The sequence below is a fragment of the Trachurus trachurus genome (assembly GCF_905171665.1).
Source record: "Trachurus trachurus genome assembly, chromosome: 17".
Taxonomy (NCBI): Eukaryota; Metazoa; Chordata; class Actinopteri; order Carangiformes; family Carangidae; genus Trachurus; species Trachurus trachurus.
Window position 1 is genome coordinate 34,390,138 of NC_139900.1, and position 21,901 is coordinate 34,412,038.

At 40.9% G+C, this 21,901-nt stretch overlaps 1 protein-coding gene across 1 annotated transcript in view; it reads left to right on the top strand.

Moving 5' to 3' along the window:
* clstn2a (calsyntenin 2a) overlaps window positions 1-21,901 on the top strand; it is a gene marked incomplete at its 3' end in the record, with an annotated part of 161,140 nt that overhangs the window by 95,406 nt on the left and 43,833 nt on the right. The window contains exons 3-5 of the mRNA XM_083990879.1: window positions 17,157-17,352; window positions 21,013-21,124; window positions 21,369-21,465. Coding sequence (XP_083847005.1) covers window positions 17,157-17,352; window positions 21,013-21,124; window positions 21,369-21,465 — 405 coding nt within the window. The remainder of the gene's footprint in view (window positions 1-17,156; window positions 17,353-21,012; window positions 21,125-21,368; window positions 21,466-21,901) is intronic.

The window sequence follows — 21,901 nt, forward strand, 5'->3', positions numbered from 1 at the left end:
ATGGGTGAAACTAACCTCAGAGGCATTGGCTATATCACCAACAGATTGAAAATGCAGCAAATTGCAGTCTGCAAAGGGAAAGTGATGCAGAGAGCAAAATTAAATGACTGAATAGCAACATTTGTGTTGTTATTGATTACACTGACATATATTTATCAAATATTTACATATGAGGCTTGTTTTTCAGTTTGAGTTATTAATAATATTTCCCAAATGAAAAATGTCCTCATCAGCCTTGCAGCACTGTGATGGTTAAGATGACTTCTGACTGTTTGACTGCATCAGCCTGGTACATTTTTTTGTTGTTTTTATTTTTATTTATTTTTTATTTTTTTTATTGTGTGACTTGTCTTGTCTTGTGTCTTGAATTCCCATGAGCAGTTTGAGGTTAAATATTTAGAGAGGTTGAACATATTTATTGTCTGACAACGTGAAATGCAAATGATGGATGCTCAGTACAGTATGTGCACGGCAGAGATAGATTTGTTCTAAGATCTCGATTTGCACTCGGATGCTTTGTGTCTGCAGTATGATTTCTGTCACATCTGTGTTTAATCAGATTTACTGTTCCTACCTGGGAAATGCCGTTGTTTTAGTATTCATAATAGTCACAGTGGAGGTGACGACTCGGTGTATGCCAAGGAATAAAAATCCACTGGCACGCACACAAACTGCTTGTTCGTTGCACTGAGAGTTTTTGTTGCAAATGTGTTTAAATGAATAGAGTCATTTTCTCTCTAAAAACAAAAATACAGTGTCACATTTACAGTACCAGTCAAGGATTTTAGAAAACTTCTATTTCCCTGAATTTCTATGGAAATGTAAGCAGTTCAAGACCAGGGAATAACCTTCAATGGAGTAAACATCCATTTTCCAGGGATGAAGAAAGTGGTCAATTAGCTGAAAGATTTCCTGTAGCACTGGAAGAAAATGACGCAATGAAAGTCAAAGTGAACAATTCTTATAGATGATATACTTGGACCATACTGTACTGGAGGAACTAATGCTGTGCATTTCTATCACAATGGTGAGAAAAATCCAACGAAGAAAGGAAGACAGACTTGGTTGGTCAGGAGTTCATCCGACACCAAGATAATGAACCAAATCATTAGAAGAACAGAACCAGACGGTGGCTTCACATGACGCAAGACCAGCACAATCTGTAGCTGGATTAGATGAACAAGACAGAAAGTGAAAGCAAAGTCATCTACAAATGCAACACATTTGTTGTCAAACTTCCATTGTAGGAAGAATTTATGTGTTGAGCTGCTGGATTACACAAACTATGTTATTCCTTGTGTTTAGAAACTCCAGTTGTTTATTTGTCCCATGCTTTAATTCCAGAAACACCAAGACATTCAATTATGTAAATTTTGTTAACAGCTGGAAAAATTGAGGTGTTCTCAAATTTTGACCTCAGCAGAAGAACCGACAAATGATCAAACATGACAGCGACGCATGTGTGAGCTATTGCCTGCCGTCGGTTATGACAAACATAACTAGCATGCAGAGATCAATGAAAGATGACAGATTAGGTTATCTTAACCTCCGCAGCATATCAGAACTACACCGCTCATTACCTCCTCAAGATGGTTTTAGTGCGTTTACCTTCTCGATGAATGCTGCCGCATGTGGTCTTAGCCCACAGCCTCACTCCCCTGCTGGCCCAGCTCACTGACCACTTAGTTATGTCATTTTAATAAGTGTGCATTAGCATTCAATAGGTCTCCTGGGGTTCTCAAATGCCACCTGTCAGATTCCATTGATGTTGTGTTTGCTTTAAGTGACGCTATAGTTAAACATTTATAATAGATGATGTGGAAATTATTGTGTTTTCACAACAAATGGAGATATAACTGCTGAGAGAGGGGGGGGGGGGTTTCACATGGTGCTGTCTGTTCACAGATTTCAAGAGGAGATAAACCAAACATCCGTCTGTGTAAACTGCTGAGAGACATAACAGCTCCACTGACGTCTGAAGTAGCACACACCAAATCAGTTTTTTTTTTTTTTTTAAAGCTCCATATTAAACAATATTTTAAGATCAACAAAGAAGCAAGAAACTTACAGTAATTTGAGAAGTTGAGGGGCTGCCAGTGCTGCCCCCCCTCTTTGAGAAGTGACATACCAGCCTTGTTCCCTTTGTGTTGTACAGCTAAATTCATCACATTGCTCTTTGGGTCGCCTGTCTCAGACACGCCATGTAAAGCTGCTCTGAGCAAACAAGCTAACAGAAGATAAGAGCACACCACCTGCCTAATGCAAAATGACAGTGTAAGTAAATGTCAAATATCTTGCAAGCTCAACAAAAGTGATAGGCCAAAGCAGAGCTAAAAGGCTGTTTAATATTGTACTTGTGTATGGTAGTGGTGAGAGAGAAGACTTTTAAACCTCTCTGCTGATTTTTTAAATGGAGGATTGATTTTAAACATGTAGGCAATAAGGATCTGATAAGATAGTACAGTGTTCACATGAAGGCTCCTGCATTTTGGCATTAGACTTTATTGAATCGAGCTCTAAGGTGTATTTATAGTAGATTTGGTAAATGACCTGACATTCCTCCTTGTTATTGTTGTAGCCTTGAGAGCAATTCATCAAAAATTATTGTTTCACTATCTGAAAATGGTGTCGTTTTTCCTTCATTTTTTCTTCTTGCTGTCAAAGTGTCCCTGTAAAGACTCTGTGGAGGCTACAGTATGTATTGTAATGGACAAGTTTATTAGTTGCTGATAAGCTGGTTAGACTTAACAGCTGTTGCAAAGTTGTGTTAGCTTAGCTCCAAATCACAAATTCATCTTAAAGGACTTCAAAGTCAGAGCAGCATAGTGTACAAATAAAAAAAAATACGTGATAAGATTGATCATGTTTTGTATAGGTAGGTAGGAGTCTTTGCCCTAATACCAGGACTCCTGCTGGATATTATGTGTGTACAGTTATGTGCATGAGGGAGTTTGAATGTGTGGAAGTGAATGCTTGATTGTGTGTTTTTGTGTGCAGTGGAGCATGTCCACGAGACAGAGAATGCGTGTGCGTGGATTTGTGTGTGAATCCTCTGTAAACCACTGGGCCGTGTCCTCTTCTTCTCAGGGAGCAGTTGAGCTGACAGAGGTCATAGTTGGAGCCACTGTGACATTTACAGCTCAGAGGCTTATGGAGACTCCCCGCTGCACCTGACAGTCTGTGATTATCTCAGAACCAGGCGGCCCGCAGTCCGACAGAAGGGTGCCGAAAATGTGGGAATGAAAAGGAACACAATGATGTGAATGTCACGAGGAAGAGGTGTGATTTTTGCTCAAATATGTGATATCAGGCATGAAAAGATTGACAAGGGAGCGGACCGACTTCAGAGAATGAACAGTCGGGTTCTTTCAACGAAAGGCAGGTCTTTGTCGTGTCTCCTGTGGAGCTTCAAGCATCATCATTCACATCTGCAAAAGATGCAACATACGGGAAGCAACAAGTGAAACGTTACCCAAGATGTTGCTAGCGAATTATATCCGTAGGCATTCACGGAGCGGCTCAGCATGTCAGCTAACGGTTAGGGAGCTAGACAGACTGTGATGGGTAAAATGTGCTGTTGTGCTTAATTTTTAACACAATAGATTTTTTTTGTTGCAATTCTGATAAATTGTTGCACAGTATGTTTCAGCATAATCACTGTCACTGACCTGTGCTGTATTCGTCAGCAACATACGTAACTGTACCGAATGCGCCTGGCAGTGGGTTGAGACAACGGCAGTCAGCTAGAAACAGATGTGAGTGGGAACATTCACATCTGTGGGAGAAAATGCACATAAAATGTACAAAGTGTGGTGGAATCCTGTTGTTTGTTTGTTTAGTGGACTTCGTTTCTGAGCTAATGTTAGCTGGTGTTGCAAAATGTTGACGGTGTAGTAGAAGTAGAGAAAGAGATGCATTGAGGATGGAAATCAGTTTTAAGTTACGTTACAATCTGTTCATAATAATAAGTACACCTACATTTATTAATGACCTTTGATAAACAACCAGTATCCAGTCTTATTGTCGCTGACTGCTCTACTGCTGCAGCAAATTCACAGATTTACCTCTTTGAGATGAATAAACTTCATTTACCTTAGACCTCACTACAGCATCTGACCCTGGCCAGCGGCTCTCAGCTCTCTTTTACGGAAGCGCATTGCATTCACTGGTTAGAAAAAAATAGACTTATCTCGCAATTACAAGATGATTACAGTGAATGCAATGCGCTTCCGTACTCTTTATTGTATATTGTGTATTTATTTACACTGTGTGTGTGTGTTTGTATGTTTTTGTGATTGCGAGAGAGCACTGGTACTCCCCTCCATCCCCAAATTGTTAAATTCCCCTTGTTCAAGAGACCATTTAACTCAACCGGCGACCCTCGCTGAGCTGTAAACTGTCAGACCTGGTGAAGAGCAGACAACTGTGGAACAAAGGGAGAGGTCAGGAAGGTGAGCAAGAGGGCAGAGACAGGAGTGGGTGAGGCGTGTCAGGGGTAAAGGAGGGCAAGGTTGAGTGGTGCATCTGGGTGCTGTTAAGAGCCGAATAATTGCTTACCACTGCGAAATCTGCTGCAGTGGAAGCAAGAAGGAACATGGGGAGGAGAAGGTGAAGAGGAGGAGAGGAAGCACGCTGAGATCCTCGAGAGTTTGATAGTGCCATTTATACCAGCATCAGTTATCTCACACACAGCTATCACTTTAGATACTCACTCCTTTTCTCTCATCCTCTTTTTTTTATCTCCCTTGCAGCTTTTTTTTCTCCTCTCACTCTTAAAGGGACTACGAGGAGTTTTAGAAAAGGAAGTTTTCACACTACATTTCCCATGAGCCTCAGCACGCATGCTGAAATTCTTGGACCGGCACAAGACGGACGAAAGCGAAAGCATTTGCCAAGAATGTTTTGATTAATCAAGAACGAAAGTTGGAGGTTCGAAGACGATCAGATACAGTTCCGTCGTAGTTTGGACCATAGACGATGCCAACTAGCGATCCGGCGGCGTTATTCCCATGAGCCGCCGGGCAGCGTCCGGGATACCCAAACTAGGAAATGCTGGGCGAGTCAACCACTAAATAATAATATCAAAATAACTATAAAGACAAAACGATATATTTTTCGATAATGGACCCATTAACAAGGGTGGGTAATGTAGATTCATCCACATTAATATGAGACTCTCTTATAACCAAAAGCAAACTTCTCAGGGTCTCTTTAATCATGTTTTTGTTGGACTTGACAGTGGATCAAAATATTATTAAACTGCACTGCAGTACGTCTGAGTGCAATATCCAAATAGGAGAAGCAGGTTCGTGTCACAACGTGCCATGAAACACTGGTTTCAGAGATGCTGCAGATTACAAATCATATTATGTCCAGATAGGATCAAGCCTGTTTGGTACAGACCCCAGGAGAAAATCACATCAACATTATAATTTTTTGAAAATAAAATGAAAAAAATGATGATTCCCGCTGAATCCGTATCTGTCAAAATAATAAAACTATTAATTTTGGAATTCTTTTTTTGTTCAGCCTTACTCCCTTGTATGTGTTTGACCTGATCTGTGCCGGCGTTTTCCTCTGTGTTCATGTCTTTGATGTTCTTTTTTCTGTTTCGGGTAGGTTTACTCTCCCTATTGTTCAACTAATACTCTGAATTTCTTTTAACACCACTGAAGTGAAAAACTGGGCTTCCTTTGTAGTACAACTTTTGATGTACTCAGCCTCTCTCTCACACACACACACACACACACCCCACACACACTTAACTTGATAAATAACCAAGTGTCTCATTTATCTTTTCCTACTTACCTATTTTCTCTGGAGACATGTGGGGTTAAGCGCTCAGCAGAAGGTTTATTTCCCAGTTTGTCGTGGCACTCAAACCCATCATCTTTCAGTCATAAGTAGCCTCTCTAAAAGTTGCAACTTAAACTGCTCATAGTTGTGTCTGACTCCGGCTGTTAACACGCCACTTCGGTATTGACTTTAAACACTTAAGACAAAATGTTTCTCGAAGCGCCTCCTCTTCAGCATTTAAGTCACATCTTCACGCAGTTCAATTAACAGGCACCACTGAGAGCCACAGTTCATCTGATGAATTCTAATCCCACAACTTCACAAGCTGCAATTAACACTAATTGCATTGCAGACCACCAAAGCCCCCAGCAGAATAAATGTGTATTGTCTCTGATATTGGATTCTCCCCATCCCTATATTGTGTTGTCCAAGGGGGTTCCTGAGTGAATAGATAACCTGAACGTGTGTGTGTCCTTTGTGTGTGTGCTTTTGGTCTATGTGAGCTGTTGATTTGTCACCCTGAGGTCATGTGGATGGTGCGACAATCTCCCAAATGCAATTAGGAAGTGGCCGGCTATCTGAGTCCAGCGGGGACTCTGATGAATTGCTCCTCCGTGTCTCTCTTTAGCCGACTGGGAGTCCACTGTGGCTGCACCGGTCAACAAACGCATGCACCCATTCACACAGACACACTCTGCCCTGTGTGAATACAACACGCCTCCTTATTGCACCTCCGAGTGCCAGACAGGCTCCCAAGAAATTGATGGAGATTGTTATTTCTCTACAGTGCCACTCTTTCATCAGAGGAGAACGAGGTGCGAAAATTGATGGTGGTATTTTTGCATTATAAGATACGTCAGGAGTTATTTCCTGTTATGGCTCAATTACAGTGCACTGTGAATTGGTTGGCGGCTGCTTGATTTATTTTTGTTTGGATAATAGATGTGAAAAAGCAACCAGATGGTTTCAATCAATATCATTTATACCTGTTACTATTCAGGTAATAGGCACATGCAAAGTGATCAGATTGTTGTTTTTGAATGTAATTTTGGCATCTTTCCCGCTCATGTAAACCCCCACCTCCATCAACCTCCTCTTTTCTAGGTTCCTTTGTTGTTGGTGAACATTTAAGCCACACACCAGCCTGTGACAAATCTGCACAGCCGCCACTGACATCTGACAATTTATCCTCCAGTTAACTGCTCGCCAGTCAGTGTCCTCATCATGTCCTCACCTAAAACCCTGAGACAGTGCAGAGAAAAACCCATTAAACAACAGGAGAAGGGCTTAGGGAAGGCCGTGAACTCTTATTTGTCTTCATCCTCCTCCTACTTGAGCACTGTCCTTCTCTAACCCCACTCTCACAAAGCCAGAGCTGTACAGTAAAAGCTGAGAGAGAAAGAGTTTTTTCTTTTAATATCCATTTTGTGTAATTCATTTTCATTAATTGATTAAGGCATTTTTAAGCGTATGTGCTATTCATTATACCCTCATCTCCTAAAGTGATACTTAAAACAATTAACCTTGATACAAAAACTGAACACTGAAGGCAAACCCAGGAAAATTTGTTTATATATCATTATCATCATTATCATCGTCCTTCAATGTGCACTGATGCTGAATATGTACTTAATAATAATCGAAACTAAATAATTTATACGAAGGTTGTGATGCACGACTACTGTAGGATGTAAAAGACACTGCAACGCAAATTAGGAGCAAATAGTTGAGCATTAGTAGATCAAACAATTTCTGATTGTTCTTCTGTAATAAGCAAACAAAAGAAATCACATGTCACAGTTTCATACGATTACTACAAACAAGCAAACAACAAAGAGAAACCTCACTCTAACATTTAGGAAACAGTATCAATAAATGTGTTTTTGTGTTTATCAGCCTTTTTGTGAAATGTACCTGACCTATCTCACCCGATATTGTTGTAAACAACAAATCTTGCCAGATTTTAAGATTACGCCGTATTTGTCTCATTTGTCAAGCACCATCTAATCTTTACCTGTCCTAATGTGGAGCGTCAGAAAACAAGCTTTCATCCATATTTATAGTGCTTCATACTCACTGTCCACTTACTGTATCAGTGAGTACAATGAGTCAGCATGGCTAAAGACTTATTTTATGGCTATAAACCTCTAAGGCTGGATATCACCAGTGTTTCAAGTTAAAGCAGAAGTAAGCGATCCGGTCGTTTCGGCTAATGCTGCGTTCCAGGCAGGCTTTTGAAATCGTAAATTACAGCTTCAAGTCACAACTTACGACTTTGTAGCGTTCCAGGCAACCCACTCGTGTTTTTCCGACCTGTTTTACCGGTGAAAGTCACTATAACGGCCACTCGTAACTTCTGACCTGTGAACTCGTACCAGATCGAACTGGTACCACTTCACGGTCGGAAAAACACGAGTTACGGGTTGCCTTGAACGCACCATAACAGTCCTCGTCGCTACGTCACCACATTCACGGCGTCCCTTGGCTGCACACACAGCCCTGCATGCCGTTCTCTCTCCTCATTGGATAAAAACTGTAGGATACGATAAAAGTTTTCTCCTCGACTCAGAGCAGAGCAGAGGGACTGACAGACCCGTGTTTCGGTCCAAACACTCTATGTAAGTGATTGCTGTCGGAAGATATAACTATTTAAGACTTATATTAACACAAATATATCACTTACTTCTGCTTTAATTAGTGTAGGCTATGCAATCTAGAGTGATCAAATGCCATAGCACCTGCCTCTGTTGAGCTTGAAAAGTTCAGGTCGACACTGAGCCAGAGAAATGTTGACACAAGCTTCAAACTCCAGGGTAGTTTGAGACTTGTGATGTGGTATTGCACTGCATCACACTGACAGGTGTTTTTAATACTAGGCCTCCTGTATGGGTTGGATAGCATTAGACTTTACGTGTATACCCAATAAAACCGGTAAGTCGGTGTAGATGGAACAGCAGGAGCCTAAACATAACGTCCATAAAAGCACAGCTTGAAGCCGGCATGAAAACCCATTCAGTCAGGGAAAGTGGTTGGTTCTCCACTCTAATTTTCTCCTCTACCAAGAAGTTAGTGCCGACAGCTGGAGTGATTCAGGCTCTATAGCAGAAGACTTAGAACACATTACCTTGTTTGCTCAGTCATACACAGCCATGTGCTCCGTATGCCGCTAGGTAATTTAAAGCAAGGTGCCTCTTCATGATGAAATCTTTTTATGAAATTTCTCATGTCTGTTATGAAAAGCACAAAAGCTCCAAAAACAAACTTGAAGCAAGAGTCTGGTGACATTTTTAGGCTACAGCCCTTTTCTTACTTTAATCACTGGAAATGAAACACAGAACAAAGCAAAAGCTGAGTCAAAAAAGTCATATTAAAATCTGAAACATTGTAATGAAGCCCTTTACCCTCAAAATGCTTTTCATTTTTAGCCTCAGTGTGTATCTGTGAGTAGCTCACGGCGCATAATGTGTAAAATCCATGTATAATTGTGTGTACACATGCTCTATCACTGTATATTGTGTGTGTGTGTGTGTGGTTGTGTCAGAGAGTAAGGGTGTATCTTAGGGTCAGTAGTGGGATGAAGTGTAATCCAGTCATTAATTAAACGAGAGGAACAGGGGTGAGTGTGAGCTCAGCACTGAGGGGAGAGTGAAGGAATAAGGGCTTAAAACCGCCTGATGGTCTGTCTGCTCAGAAACTCACTTTAATCAAGGTCTAACAGCCTCCCCCCACCCACACACACACAAACACACACACACACACACACGCACATACTGTCAAATCTTGATACTGAAGCTTTTGTGTTTAATGCTCTACACAGACACACACCAAACAGGCACATACACACCAGATGGAGACGCAACCGCATTTTATTAAGAAGAAGAATTAACATGATTGAATTTTCTGTTTCTCCATCGAGGCTTGACTGAGGAGTTGGTTCACATGAGGCTCTCAGTTCTTGTGAAGTCACTCCTTGACTTGTGCTTGCACCTCATGATGCAACGTGACAAATCAAATCGTGAACCACTGAAATCTGAGGAAGAACAATGTTTCTTCTTGTAGGGCACCAATTAGTCAAGTGGTAGCTTGTCTCTCTACATTTGTTTCTAGCTGTTTTACCAGTGACTCACATTATCGGGCAATATTACACATTCTTTCATAGTCATGCTGATTATCCACAGTGGTATCTCTCCTTTAGCCCAGAGGAGTTAAACAGCCTGACTGTTTTACATAATTGTTTTCTTGACATCAGGGGGGAAATTGTTCAAAAATCTCCAGTTGGAGGTGAAGACAGAAATTAAAAATTCAGGTCCTGACCCTTTTACACTGCACTCCATGTGGTGCCTGTGTGTCAACGTCTTTATGTAGTCTTTGCGTCTTTGCCTACATTTTAATGAGCAGGGGCCTCATTTATCAAAGAGGGTGTAAAACTGCTACTAAATATTTGCGTACGGCGAAAAGACGAAAATGGCGTACACCCTAAATATTTACACCTTTTTCAGATCAATCAAACTGTCTTTACGCACAACTCTCTGCAATAAATCACACCGGACCCAAGAATGGTGCACACGTGAACACACCTCTTACTCCGCCCCCGGAACGCCTATATACAACTTTATATGGTCAGCACGTGCATATTTAATTAGCCATGTGCTCTGTGGAGCGGCAACAAAGTGACAACAAAGTGACAACGGAGACAACGGGCGGAGGGTGGGGGAAAGAAGCGGAACTTCTCCGCTTCTCCGAAAGCAGATACACGGGCAATAAATCAGTCAGAAAAATGATCTTGCACTTTAATAAGCTACAATAAAAACAAAAACCTCCCAAATCTCAACAAAAGGGAGCAGAAAGAAGAAGAATATTATGTAATCTGCCCCTTTATCCCAGAAAATATTTTTTTATTTTTTTTATTTTTACCTAGATGTTAAAACAATGTAAAGCAGGACGATAGTTAGGCTACCATTACTTTGAACGCCTTTCCACTACACAGTTACAGCTCTACTGGACTCGGTTTAGGTCATTTTCCATAAAGCTGAGTCCTTCACAGTTCCTCCTCAGGGCCGCGTTGTCTCACTCTTTATTCTCTCGTCAGCTCCAAACACACGTGCACCTCGTTAACTCAGGTGACAGATTAATAACAGTCTCAGTAGCTGCAGATCAGTGTGCGCTGCTGCCGGTGTGTTTTTAAACTTGGATGGTTTGATCCTTGTCGGACGTCACACAGCCTAATCAAAAAAGCAAAATCCTCAATCCGCTCTGTTTATCAATTAACATAGAGCCTAGTGTTATTATAGAGATTGCCAGCATCAACGGTCCACCACTACCACAATTACTTCAAAAAAATCCTACTGTGCTCTTCTAAATGCAGTTCTCTGACTCAGCAACGGTGTCGCCAATTCCTCCTGTTCCTCAGAAAAGGCGTAAATCACGGTACGCTGATGGTGTAAATGGGTGTAAATGTCCGCACTTTTCCCCGTCAGGTTTTGGTTTGATAGATCCCAAATTTGGCGGAGAAAAGTGCGTATACACAAAACGAGGGGAAAATGGTGTAAAAAAAGGTGTATCCACAATGATAAATGAGGCCCCAGGTTGGTGTAGTTACTGTATTTTTTTCCCATTGGGTTGCAAAGATCAGCCCTGTCATTTCAAGGTATTTATTCAGGCCTCTGTTACATCCTGTTCAGATTTCTATAATGGTTTAATTACAGGTTAGCATGTACGGCTGTTGGACCTTCTGTAGCTTAAATGTCACTCTGTGCCATTGTGTAATACCGGTAGTTCACATTCAGTCATTACAGTAACCAAAAATAACCCATTGTTTTTATAATAATAATGGATTTATATAGCGTTTTTCATGGTACCCAAAGCGCTTTGCAGAAACCAGTATTCATTCGTGCACATTCACACCAGTGGTGGTAAGTCTGTAGCCAGAGCTGCCGACTGACAGAAGCATGGCTGCCAATATGGGCCAAACCATACATACATCTGACCACCACCAAACATTCATACACATTCAAATACATTCGCGCACATTCACACGAGGCAAAGTGGGTAAGGTGTCTTGTCCAAGAACACCACGACAGCAACGGAGCGGGGTTTGAACCACCAACCCTCCGGTTATTGGACGACCCACTCTACCTCCTGAGCCAAAACTAAATGCCTTCACCTTGACTTGACCTAATTCTCACCTCAAACTAGGGGTGGAAATCCCTACGATGTGATAAATTATCTTAATGCTGAAGCCACAACACAATATTGCTGATATTTTGCAATATCATGTTGCAATACACTGTGATTGTGTCCTGAAGCAAGATGGGATCATCAAACAGACGGGCTGATTAACACAGTCACAAAAAAGTACTCTAATATTCTCACTTGAATTCGCATTTGCAAAATACATAATTAAAAGATTGATACTTGGTGCTTGTGTATCGATACAATATTGTCACACAAGACATGAAAGCACTCACAATGATTTATACTGTATAGTTGCTTTTAGATCAGCTAGATGAGCTCCAGAGTAGCATCTGAATCAAGCAGCAGTTAAATCAATAACTTGAAAGTAAAGTCAATTATGAAGGGCAGTGTCCTGAAAGCTGCAAACTGATTTCACACTGAACAACTCCAACAATAAAACACAGGGAAAAGAATTCAAGAGAAAATTCAGAGGTATAATATAAAGAAGTGCTGTCTCCACTCAGAGCGACGCATTAACTGTCATACATTAATGTTTCATTAAAGTATTTCTTATGGTACGTACGTAAGTCTGCTTTGAATTCTCTCAACCACTGCCTGTCTGTAAAATGTACAAGTGTTCATTATTCATATTTTCATTAGTATTATTGCCATAAATCTATTTAGATTTAATTCCATTTCATTTCAGTTTTTGCAAGTATTAATTCATTTTTAATGATATGAAAATGTGTTCAGTTGGAACCAAACTGTAGCAAAATGGGAAAAGTTTATGTGGCTGACAACTGATTTTCTTTTTTACTTACACAAACTGAAATTATAAACTTTTAAAGAGTAAACACAACAACAACTGATGTGATGCATATTAAAGTCAGAGCTGTATGAAAATATGTATATGAATGGGGATTTAGGAAAAAGCTGATTCAGCCAGTCTGACTTAGTTCTGAGATAAAATCATTATTTTAAACACTATATCTGATCCAACATGTTCTCTACCTATAAAAACAACAGCGGAAATTAGAAGCAAACTCTTATTTGTCAGATCCAACAAACAGGATAAACAACTCCAAAGAAATGAAATGCTCTGTCAACTTCTGTGTTTCAGCTCCTTGTGATAACATGCTAGCTTATGGAGCATCGTATTCTCATTAACTGTATCCATCTTGTTCTTTTCCTTTATATTGGCAATTAAGCATCCTGTGAAATGCGAGTTCCCTGACAGTTTGACATTTTCTGTTGATGCGCTTTATGCTGCTCCAGCTTTCTGTGGAGTACCATCTACTTTAGATGATTGTTATTATTGAGACATTTTTTCGCTGACTCTTCCGCTTTACTTGCAATCTGCCTTGGCAACAGGCCAACTCCTCGAGGCAAAAATCTATGCATTTTGATATTTACTTTGAGAAGCAACCCCTCTCCCTTATGACACATAGGCCAAAAGATTAGACTTCATTTCATCCATACCCCACAACAGGGTTAAATTATAGTGTTCCTTCTGGTGGGGCTGGTGAGAAAACACATTTGCTGACACAGTGGGAATCTGAAATCTCTGTCATTACCATTTACATATACATTGGCACATCACATCCCTCTCTGCTTCCTCTGCTCACTCTGGCTTTCCTCCCCTCCATGACTCTGTTACACTCCCCTGTAAAATGTAATCCAGAAAAATGCTTTTGCCACAACAGATGGAGCGGAAAATGGATTTACACCCGACCCCAAACTGTTAAGTGGAACTACCTTTCCCTTCTCTCCACAACTAAGTCGAGGTTTATGCATAAGGGCTGCAGCAGTATTTTATAATCACTGGGTCCTTCCTCTTTGGTCCCATCTGAGACTATATTTGCTCAGCTTGTGCGTGAACGTGCAGTCAGGATCAAGCATTTGCTTATCGGCCTTCTTCCATATACCACCCATTGTGTTCATTATTTACTCGCTTTCTGCACATAAAACATGGCATCCCACTGCGGTAGTGGGGACCTTTTCATTCCGATAACACCTTAAAGGAACCAATGCGTGTGTGTCTCGAAAATTGGTTTGGGATCGAACCTTGAAGCCCACTGTGTTCTGCAGCATCATTATTTCAACAAGAAGGGGATTTGACAAGTTGAATCAGGTTAAAAGGGAGTCAGAGGGAGAGAGTAAGTGGAAAGACTGTGCACATGACAGTGGGATACGAAGAGGAGAGGAACGGAAGTGAAGAGAAGCCAGTGGTGAGAGGGAACTTTGTCTTTGTATTTGTCAGTGGGGTGTTTGGGCTCACAAGCAGAATTCCCACAGCACGGCAGCTTTTTGTTTCCGCTGTGTCCCACTATGTTCTGAGAGATATCAGCCAGCACAGGGTCAGAGTGCTGCAGCTTTTTGTTCCCTCTGCAGGGAGATTTACCAAATCCCCAAAATGAACACTTGAGCAAAGAATGAACTCCGCAGATGATTCAAGACTCACAACCAGATTTACACAAACACACACACACACACACACACATACAGGCGTTAGACAAACACAACACACACAGTGTGTATGATGAAACACTCTGTGGACACAACAAATTCCTGTCTTTTTTTTTTTGTTCAGCTGGCACAGTTTGACACGTATCAGAAATGATCTCTGTCTTAACTTCACCCCAGGAGCTGTGTCTGTTCCTGTGAGCCTCTCATGCTGCCAAAGATCACTGTGTCCACAAATGAGGCTAAGACCAAAACTTGTGATAGCTGTGCTGTACAGAAAATGTCAGAAATGTGCATTGTTAGGTTTTACTGTACATCATTACCCAAAGTGCTGCTGCTCGGTTAAAAGGAAGAAAAGGAATGAACAAGAATTATCACCTCACAGATGTACTGTATACATGGCATACAAGTTGTAGTTTACACCCCTGTTTCTGTGTAGTCTCATAATGCGTGCCCTACACACATCTTCTACACAGCAGATCTTTACAATCACCACCGATTCAAGGTCAACACCAAAGATTAGTGTCGCCACTTACAGTAAGTGTCCAGCCAAATGTTAAGTGTGGCCATAACCTGCCCTTCTGTTCCTGAGTCACAGCATTAAAGGGGACATATTATGGAAATATCACTTTTTGAAGGCTCTTTAACATATATGTGGGTGTTTGTCGTGCCTTTCGGCCCCTTAAAGCAGAAGTAAGCGATCCGGTCATTTTGTCTAACTTCTTGTCAGCAGATGGAGTTAGCAGTCCCCGCCCTCGTCCCTACGTCACCACATTCAGGCGCATCCCTTGGCTGCACACACAGAGAGGACCGCCCCTTTATGCCGTTCTCTCTCCTCATTGGATAAAGGTTGTAGGATACAAGGAAAGTTTTCTCCTCGGCTTACAGCAGAGCAGAGTGACTGACAGACCCGTGTTTCAGACCAAACACTCTATATAAGTGATTGCTGTCGGAAGATATAACTATTTAAGACTTATAGTAACACAAACATTCGGCTTACTTCTACTTTAAATGTGAGAATTGACAAAAGAAATCTTGAATTTGCAGGCTCCCTATGTTAAAATCCATGTGGTTTTACAAGCTGGACCCTCTGTTATCTAGCAATGATGCAACTAGTTTTCGAACTGGTACCTACCTGGTACCAATAGAAGGGGCAGGGCGGGGCAAGCAGTGGGTCATTTGCATTTACAGGGACAGGCACTGAAACCTTGTCTTTAAGACACCTGGGAACTATTTTAATTTCTGGAAAAGGGCCATAATATGTCTCCTTTAAAGCAGAAGTAAGTGATATATTTGTGTTAATATAAGTCTTAAATAGTTGTATCTTCCGACAGCAATCACTTCTATAGTGAGTGTTTGGACCGAAACACGGGTCTGTCAGTCCCTCTGCTCTGCTCTGAGCCGAGGAGAAAACATTTATCGTATCCTACAGTTTTTATCCAATGAGGAGAGAGAACGGCATGCAGGGCTGTGTGTGCAGCCAAGGGACTCCGTGAATGTGGCGACGTAGGGACGAGGACTGTTATGGTGCGTTCAAGGAAACCCGTAACTCGTGTTTTTCCGACCTGTGAAGTCGTACCAGTTAGATCTGGTACGAGTTCACGGGTCAGAAGTTACGAGTGGCCGTTATAGTGACTTTCACAGGTAAAACAGGTTGGAAAAACACGAGTGGGTTGCCTGGAACGCTACAAAGTCGTAAGTTGTGACTTGAAGCTGTAATTTACGGTTTCAAAAGCCTGCCTGGAACGCAGCATTAGCCAAAACGACCGGATCGCTTACTTCTGCTTTAAATTATGGCCAGAAAAAGTAGGAATATTCCACAAGTTCACCTTTGACCTTTTGGGTATAAAATGCCATTTCTTTAGTCATTAAATTGTGTCATGATTAACATATGAATTATTGAGTTAAAAACTTGTTTTGTTAGGTCACAGTCTGTGACCATCACCTTTCACCTCTTACAACCAAATATTAATCAATTAATCCTTGAGTCTAATTCCCTCAAGGTGTTTCTGAGTTACTGGGATCATTAGAAAGTGACAGCTGGAGAATGTGTAAACATAAAGCCTCCTGGCTGTTGCCATCCTTGAGAAATAAAAATGAGTGAATAAAAAAAATCTATTTATCAGAAACATTTTCCAATGGTGGAATTTATTTTTTATTTTTTTATTGTTTGTTTGTTCATGCTGCGTCAGACGGACCTGAAATTAAGTGCAGGCTCAGACTTTATCTCTCATTGTCATTGTGGTAGTTGTTGTGCCGACTGTCTCCATATTAAACACCCAGAGTCCTCGCTCTCTGCTGGGGAACAGACGTGTTGAAGCCCATTATGTTTCTGATATTTTCTGGAGCTGTGCCTTTTCTTCCTCAGAGCTCATGTGGCTCATTTCTCTTTTCTCTGGGGTAAAGATTCAATTTCAATTTTCACTTGATGTTTATCTCTCGCCTTCTGTCTGAATATCTTCACACTGTTTTTGTTTGCCTTCCTTGGTTTGAATTTGCTCCTGACCTATTAAATGACATTGGACATTTTTTGCAATTGAAATGGCAGCCTTCATTTTTGGCATGAAAAGGGAATAAACACCTATTGATGACAGATTTTCTAAAATTCTGGTTTCCTTTGGCCCAGTGATGATTGAAGATAAATACGGATTAAAACGCAACTTTATCAGTCTAACTGCAAAAGTAATTAAATCACTGACACCTTTCTTTACTTGTCTTTTCAGGGGAGATTTGTGCCTTCAAGATCTATGGTCAGGATGTTCCATTTGAGGCAGTGGTCTTGAACCGCACATCAGGAGAGGGAGTGGTGAGGGCCAGTAGCTCTGTGGACTGTGAGAGCCAGAAAGAGTACACCTTCATAATCCAGGCCTACGACTGCGGGGCCGGAGCCAGCGGCGCCGACTGGAAGAAATCCCACAAGTGAGTCAAGCCGTGTGTGTGTGTTTGTGTCTGCATTTATTTTAGATCTAGTGTAAAGAAAAATGCAGTACATCACTGAAACTTGTTTTTTTTTACCACCTAAGCAGAGACATTTTGCTTTAACTAACAAATATTTTCACCATGAATAGTGTAGCAGTGTGTAATTATCCTGTATTCTCTGTGCAGTCAAAGTTGTCTGTACATTTCCCAGAGCCTAAGGTGACAGCCCCATATTGTTTTTGGTTTAACAAAAGTCATAACTGTCTTTAATATGGAAAAGGTTAAAATATTTACCAATTATCAAAATAGGCGCAGATGAATTTTGGTCTGATTGAATTATTTTCTTTTTTTCCGTTTTTGACACATTTGTATCATAACATTTAATTTACACTTAAACAAAACTGTGGTTATTGGATAGTTCAGCAAAATCCTGGTAGATTTTACGGTAACAGGGAAAAATAACAACAACAAAGGAGAAAACAACAATGTCTACTTTTTTCATGAAAAATATATTTACAGAGACCTGTACAAGTGCAAAAACTATTTATTTTTGAGCTCGTATTACTCAAGGTGTCTTGACACGGGTGTTGGGTAAGTGCTTAAATCTGAGGAGTTATTGTTATGATCAATGAGTGAACACAAACGCAGCAAACTGATTCACCGTTTGACAGAAGTAAGACGGTCTATTTCTGGTGGCTGGCGAGGCAGGGCTGAGCCTGGGTGAAGGGTTGGCAGTGAGCGGGGGCTGGATGACTGACTGAGGCAGAGAGATGAAATGGAGGGGAGGGGAGGGGGGGCTGAGGGAAGCTGAGGCCCGGTGAAGCAGAGCTGAGTTGGATTCTAGGCAATATTGCGAGCGTGCAGGGCAGGCAGAGAGACGAACGGCTAAGCAGTTGGGCGTGCAGTGATCCTGAAACACAAGCAGACAAGGATTAGGAGTGAGATTACACCAGAGATAAAGCCTAGAATACACAATACTAAGTGTTGTGAACGTGTGATACCAAAGTGGTTTTTGAAACAAAGATGTTGCAAAAAATGGATGAAGGACTACTAGGGTAGACTTACTGCTGAGCTGATGAGCAAAAGGACTAAAGGCTGACGGCCAATCAGGGAGCTAGGAGGGAGATGGAGAGAGGAGCACCACGCCCACAACATAGACACAAAAGTCATGACTGTGACCGTGACAGTTGTAGCTCGTTGTTAAGCAAATAATCCTTGTCTTTCAGTCAGTGTGTATTTGTTGGCATTTGTTCTGAAAAGCTTTAGACACTTAGTGACTCCTCCAACACACAGACAGTGACTGTGTGTGTGGCCTATTTGTGTCTCAAAGTGTCCTCATGCACCCAGGGGGAAAAAAGAAAAACCCTGATTGCCAGACCCTCTATTGGAGCTGTCACATACTGCTAATTATTATTTATTTAAGCATGACTCACTCGTGCAGCTGTCATTGTCATTCAGATTCACAAGGGGCGGACAAAATATCAGAGACATGACGTACAAAACAAATATTAACTTTCAAAGTATTTAAATCAGAGTTGGAAAGGCTACTGTGCAAATATGAGTCATATTAAGTTCTCAAAGAGAAAAACTTCATCGGCATATAGAAGTGGTCTGAAGTGCCTCACCAATGCAGTATGGGATATTTACGTAACATCTCTTTGAAATAGAGCCTCAATTAGCACTTAAAGGGATAGTTCAACATTTTGGCAAATTGGCCCATTGCCATAATCGCTATAGTCATAGCAGTAGGTTCGTTACCTTTATTTGTCGGTGTAAGCTATTTTTAGAACGGAGGAGCGGAGCGGCAGGCTGTTCAGAGCTACACTGGAGGCTAATGGAATTTCTTGGTTTCCCTCATCAAACTCATCAAATACAAAATCCCAAAACTCCAAAACGCTTTCGTGGACAAGTTGTGACCTGCACAATCACCACGCTATGAGATAATAATAGAACGTTACGAGACAGAGTTGTTTTAGAGGTATATTCATGCAAAACCGCTGATGCGCGTTGCGTTCAGGGACAGTTTTTCAGCAAGCAGACTCTGTATTTACCTCGAAAACGGCTCCGTTTCGTAACGTTCCATTATTATCTCATAGCGTGGTGATTGTGCAGCTCACAACTTGTCCACGAAAGCGTTTTGGAGTTTTGGGATTTTGTATTTGATGAGTTTGATGAGGGAAACCAAGAAATTCCATTAGCCTCCATAGTGTAGCTCTGAACAGCCTGCCGCTCCGCTCCTCCGTTCTAAAAATAGCTTACACCGACAAATAAAGGTAACGAACCTACTGCTATGACTATAGCGATTATGGCAATGGGCCAATTTGCCAAAATGTTGAACTATCCCTTTAAAGACTGAATAACAGGAACACTGCAACTGTATGTAGATTTAGTTGCATTCATTTGAATATTTACCTTATCATCATTAGTCTTTTCCCTAACTTTAAATTGATTTCAAAGTAAAATAGAACAACATGCTCCTGTGGCTCCTTATAGCTCAACGTTAGGAAGAAAAATAACTTTATTATAATTAGATCTTGTCTTTGCTGTTTCTATTTTCTCTCCTTTCTTTTTTTTCGTTTTCTTTTATCCCACAGCTCTGACAGCTGAGACTTGCAGTTCCTCTCTCAGGATATGTCCCCCCTAATGGCCCATCAGTATAATGTGTGTTTGTATATACGGGTGTGTGGCAGTGCTATGTGAATGAGATTGACAGACAGGCAGACCAGCACAGACAGCAGCAAATCAAACCCTCTGGTACCTCAAGTCAGAGACGAGGAGCTGCTAAAATAAGATGCAGCAGGCTCGCCACTAAACAGAGAAAGAGGGAAATTTATCAGCTCAGGGATCTGTGATAAATTCCTCCAGTGGAAGATGAATGCCACACGGTGTTATGTGTGTGTGTGTGTGACATTATCACTGCATGACATTCTAAATAGGCCTCATTAAGCTAATGTCATTAATTAGCCAGATGTGCTTCCTCAGATACACCGCGAGTTGTTGTCAGAGAAGGTCACCGGTGAAGAAAACTTCATGATACATCAGAATTATTGCTTCATTTATATACTTTAGTGCACAAATGTTACTGACGCGCCTAGTTAATTTCCTCAGCAGTTTCTCCCAGCGGATGAGATTGTGTGTTTATGCGCTTGTGTTTTGCATCAGACGAGGAGGGAAGGGAAAAATTAGAACCTTGAAAAACAATCTAGCTTTTCAAGTTGAGTCTGTGTTGGAAGACGGGCCTGTTAGATTAAAGTTTTAGATAATAATGGAAACCATTTCACAAAGAAATACTAATAAACACAACCTTTATGTGTGGCACCTGTTTTATCAGCTCCTTTTAGTCATGCTTTCAAGGAATAAACCTGTTTTATTTTCATGTATGCACAGAGAAGAGCTGCTTTCTTCTCATTTCCCTCTGCTTCAACTAACCAGTGTTCGCAAAATAAACAACGAAATGGCTCTTAATTAATTTCAATCATCTCTAATGGCTTACTGGGTGTTTTTTTTCTTCTCTCCTTTTGCTTCTCCCATCCATCTATTCTTTCCCTGTGTCCTGACTTTACCTTTTCTCCATCAATCATCTCCACTTGAATTTCTTCACGTCCTTCTGTCCTTTTCCCTCGCTCCTTCTCCTGTCTTCCGTTTCCTCCCTCTACTCAGGGCGGTGGTTCACATCCAGGTAGATGACGTTAATGAGTTCTCTCCTGTGTTTCGGGAGCCACTGTACAAGGCATCAGTGATAGAAGGGAAGATCTACGACAGCATCCTGCAGGTATAATTGACAGTGAATGCATATTAGATTTTGTTTCCTATCAGCGTTATCAAGCTAAGATCACCGTCTTTGTCAGAGAATATTTTATTAGTTAAAACAACTAGAAAATGTACTGTAGTTTATCATCTAAAAATGTCACAAAAAACATTCAATAAACAATGTGAGATGTTGCAAATGTATTTTAGTGTTGTTGCAGTTGTCAGTGTTTTGGGAATAAGTTGTATGCCACATTACATTATTACAGGTGGAGGCATGGGACCAGGACTGTTCACCACAATACAGCCAGATCTGCAACTATGAAATTGTCACTGCAGGGACGCCATTTGCCATAGACCGTAATGGTAAGTGTGTGTGTGTGTATGTGTGTGTGTCTGGCCTGGCAGAGCGAGAGACTGGGCCGCATTATAATTGCTGATAGTGATGTGAATAGGAGTGATGTGTGAGTCTGAGAGAGATGGGGAAACTAGGATAGCAGTGCAAGAGATTTATTATACCAGAGAAACATCATCATTCATGTAACAAAGAAATACAACTGCAGGTTATGAGACATTGACTGAACTTTAAAATGACATATTTATCTTAGATTATACCAAAATAAGACTCTTTTTTGTTCAACCCAAATAATTTAACATGATTTTAAGAAATAAACAAAAGGCGGAAATGTAACATATGCCTTCATAAAATGTAAAAGCAAGCTATACATACAATATTATGATCATTTAATAAAATTGCATTTATTTGGTTACTGTACTTTTTGTTAACTTTTAATGAGACACA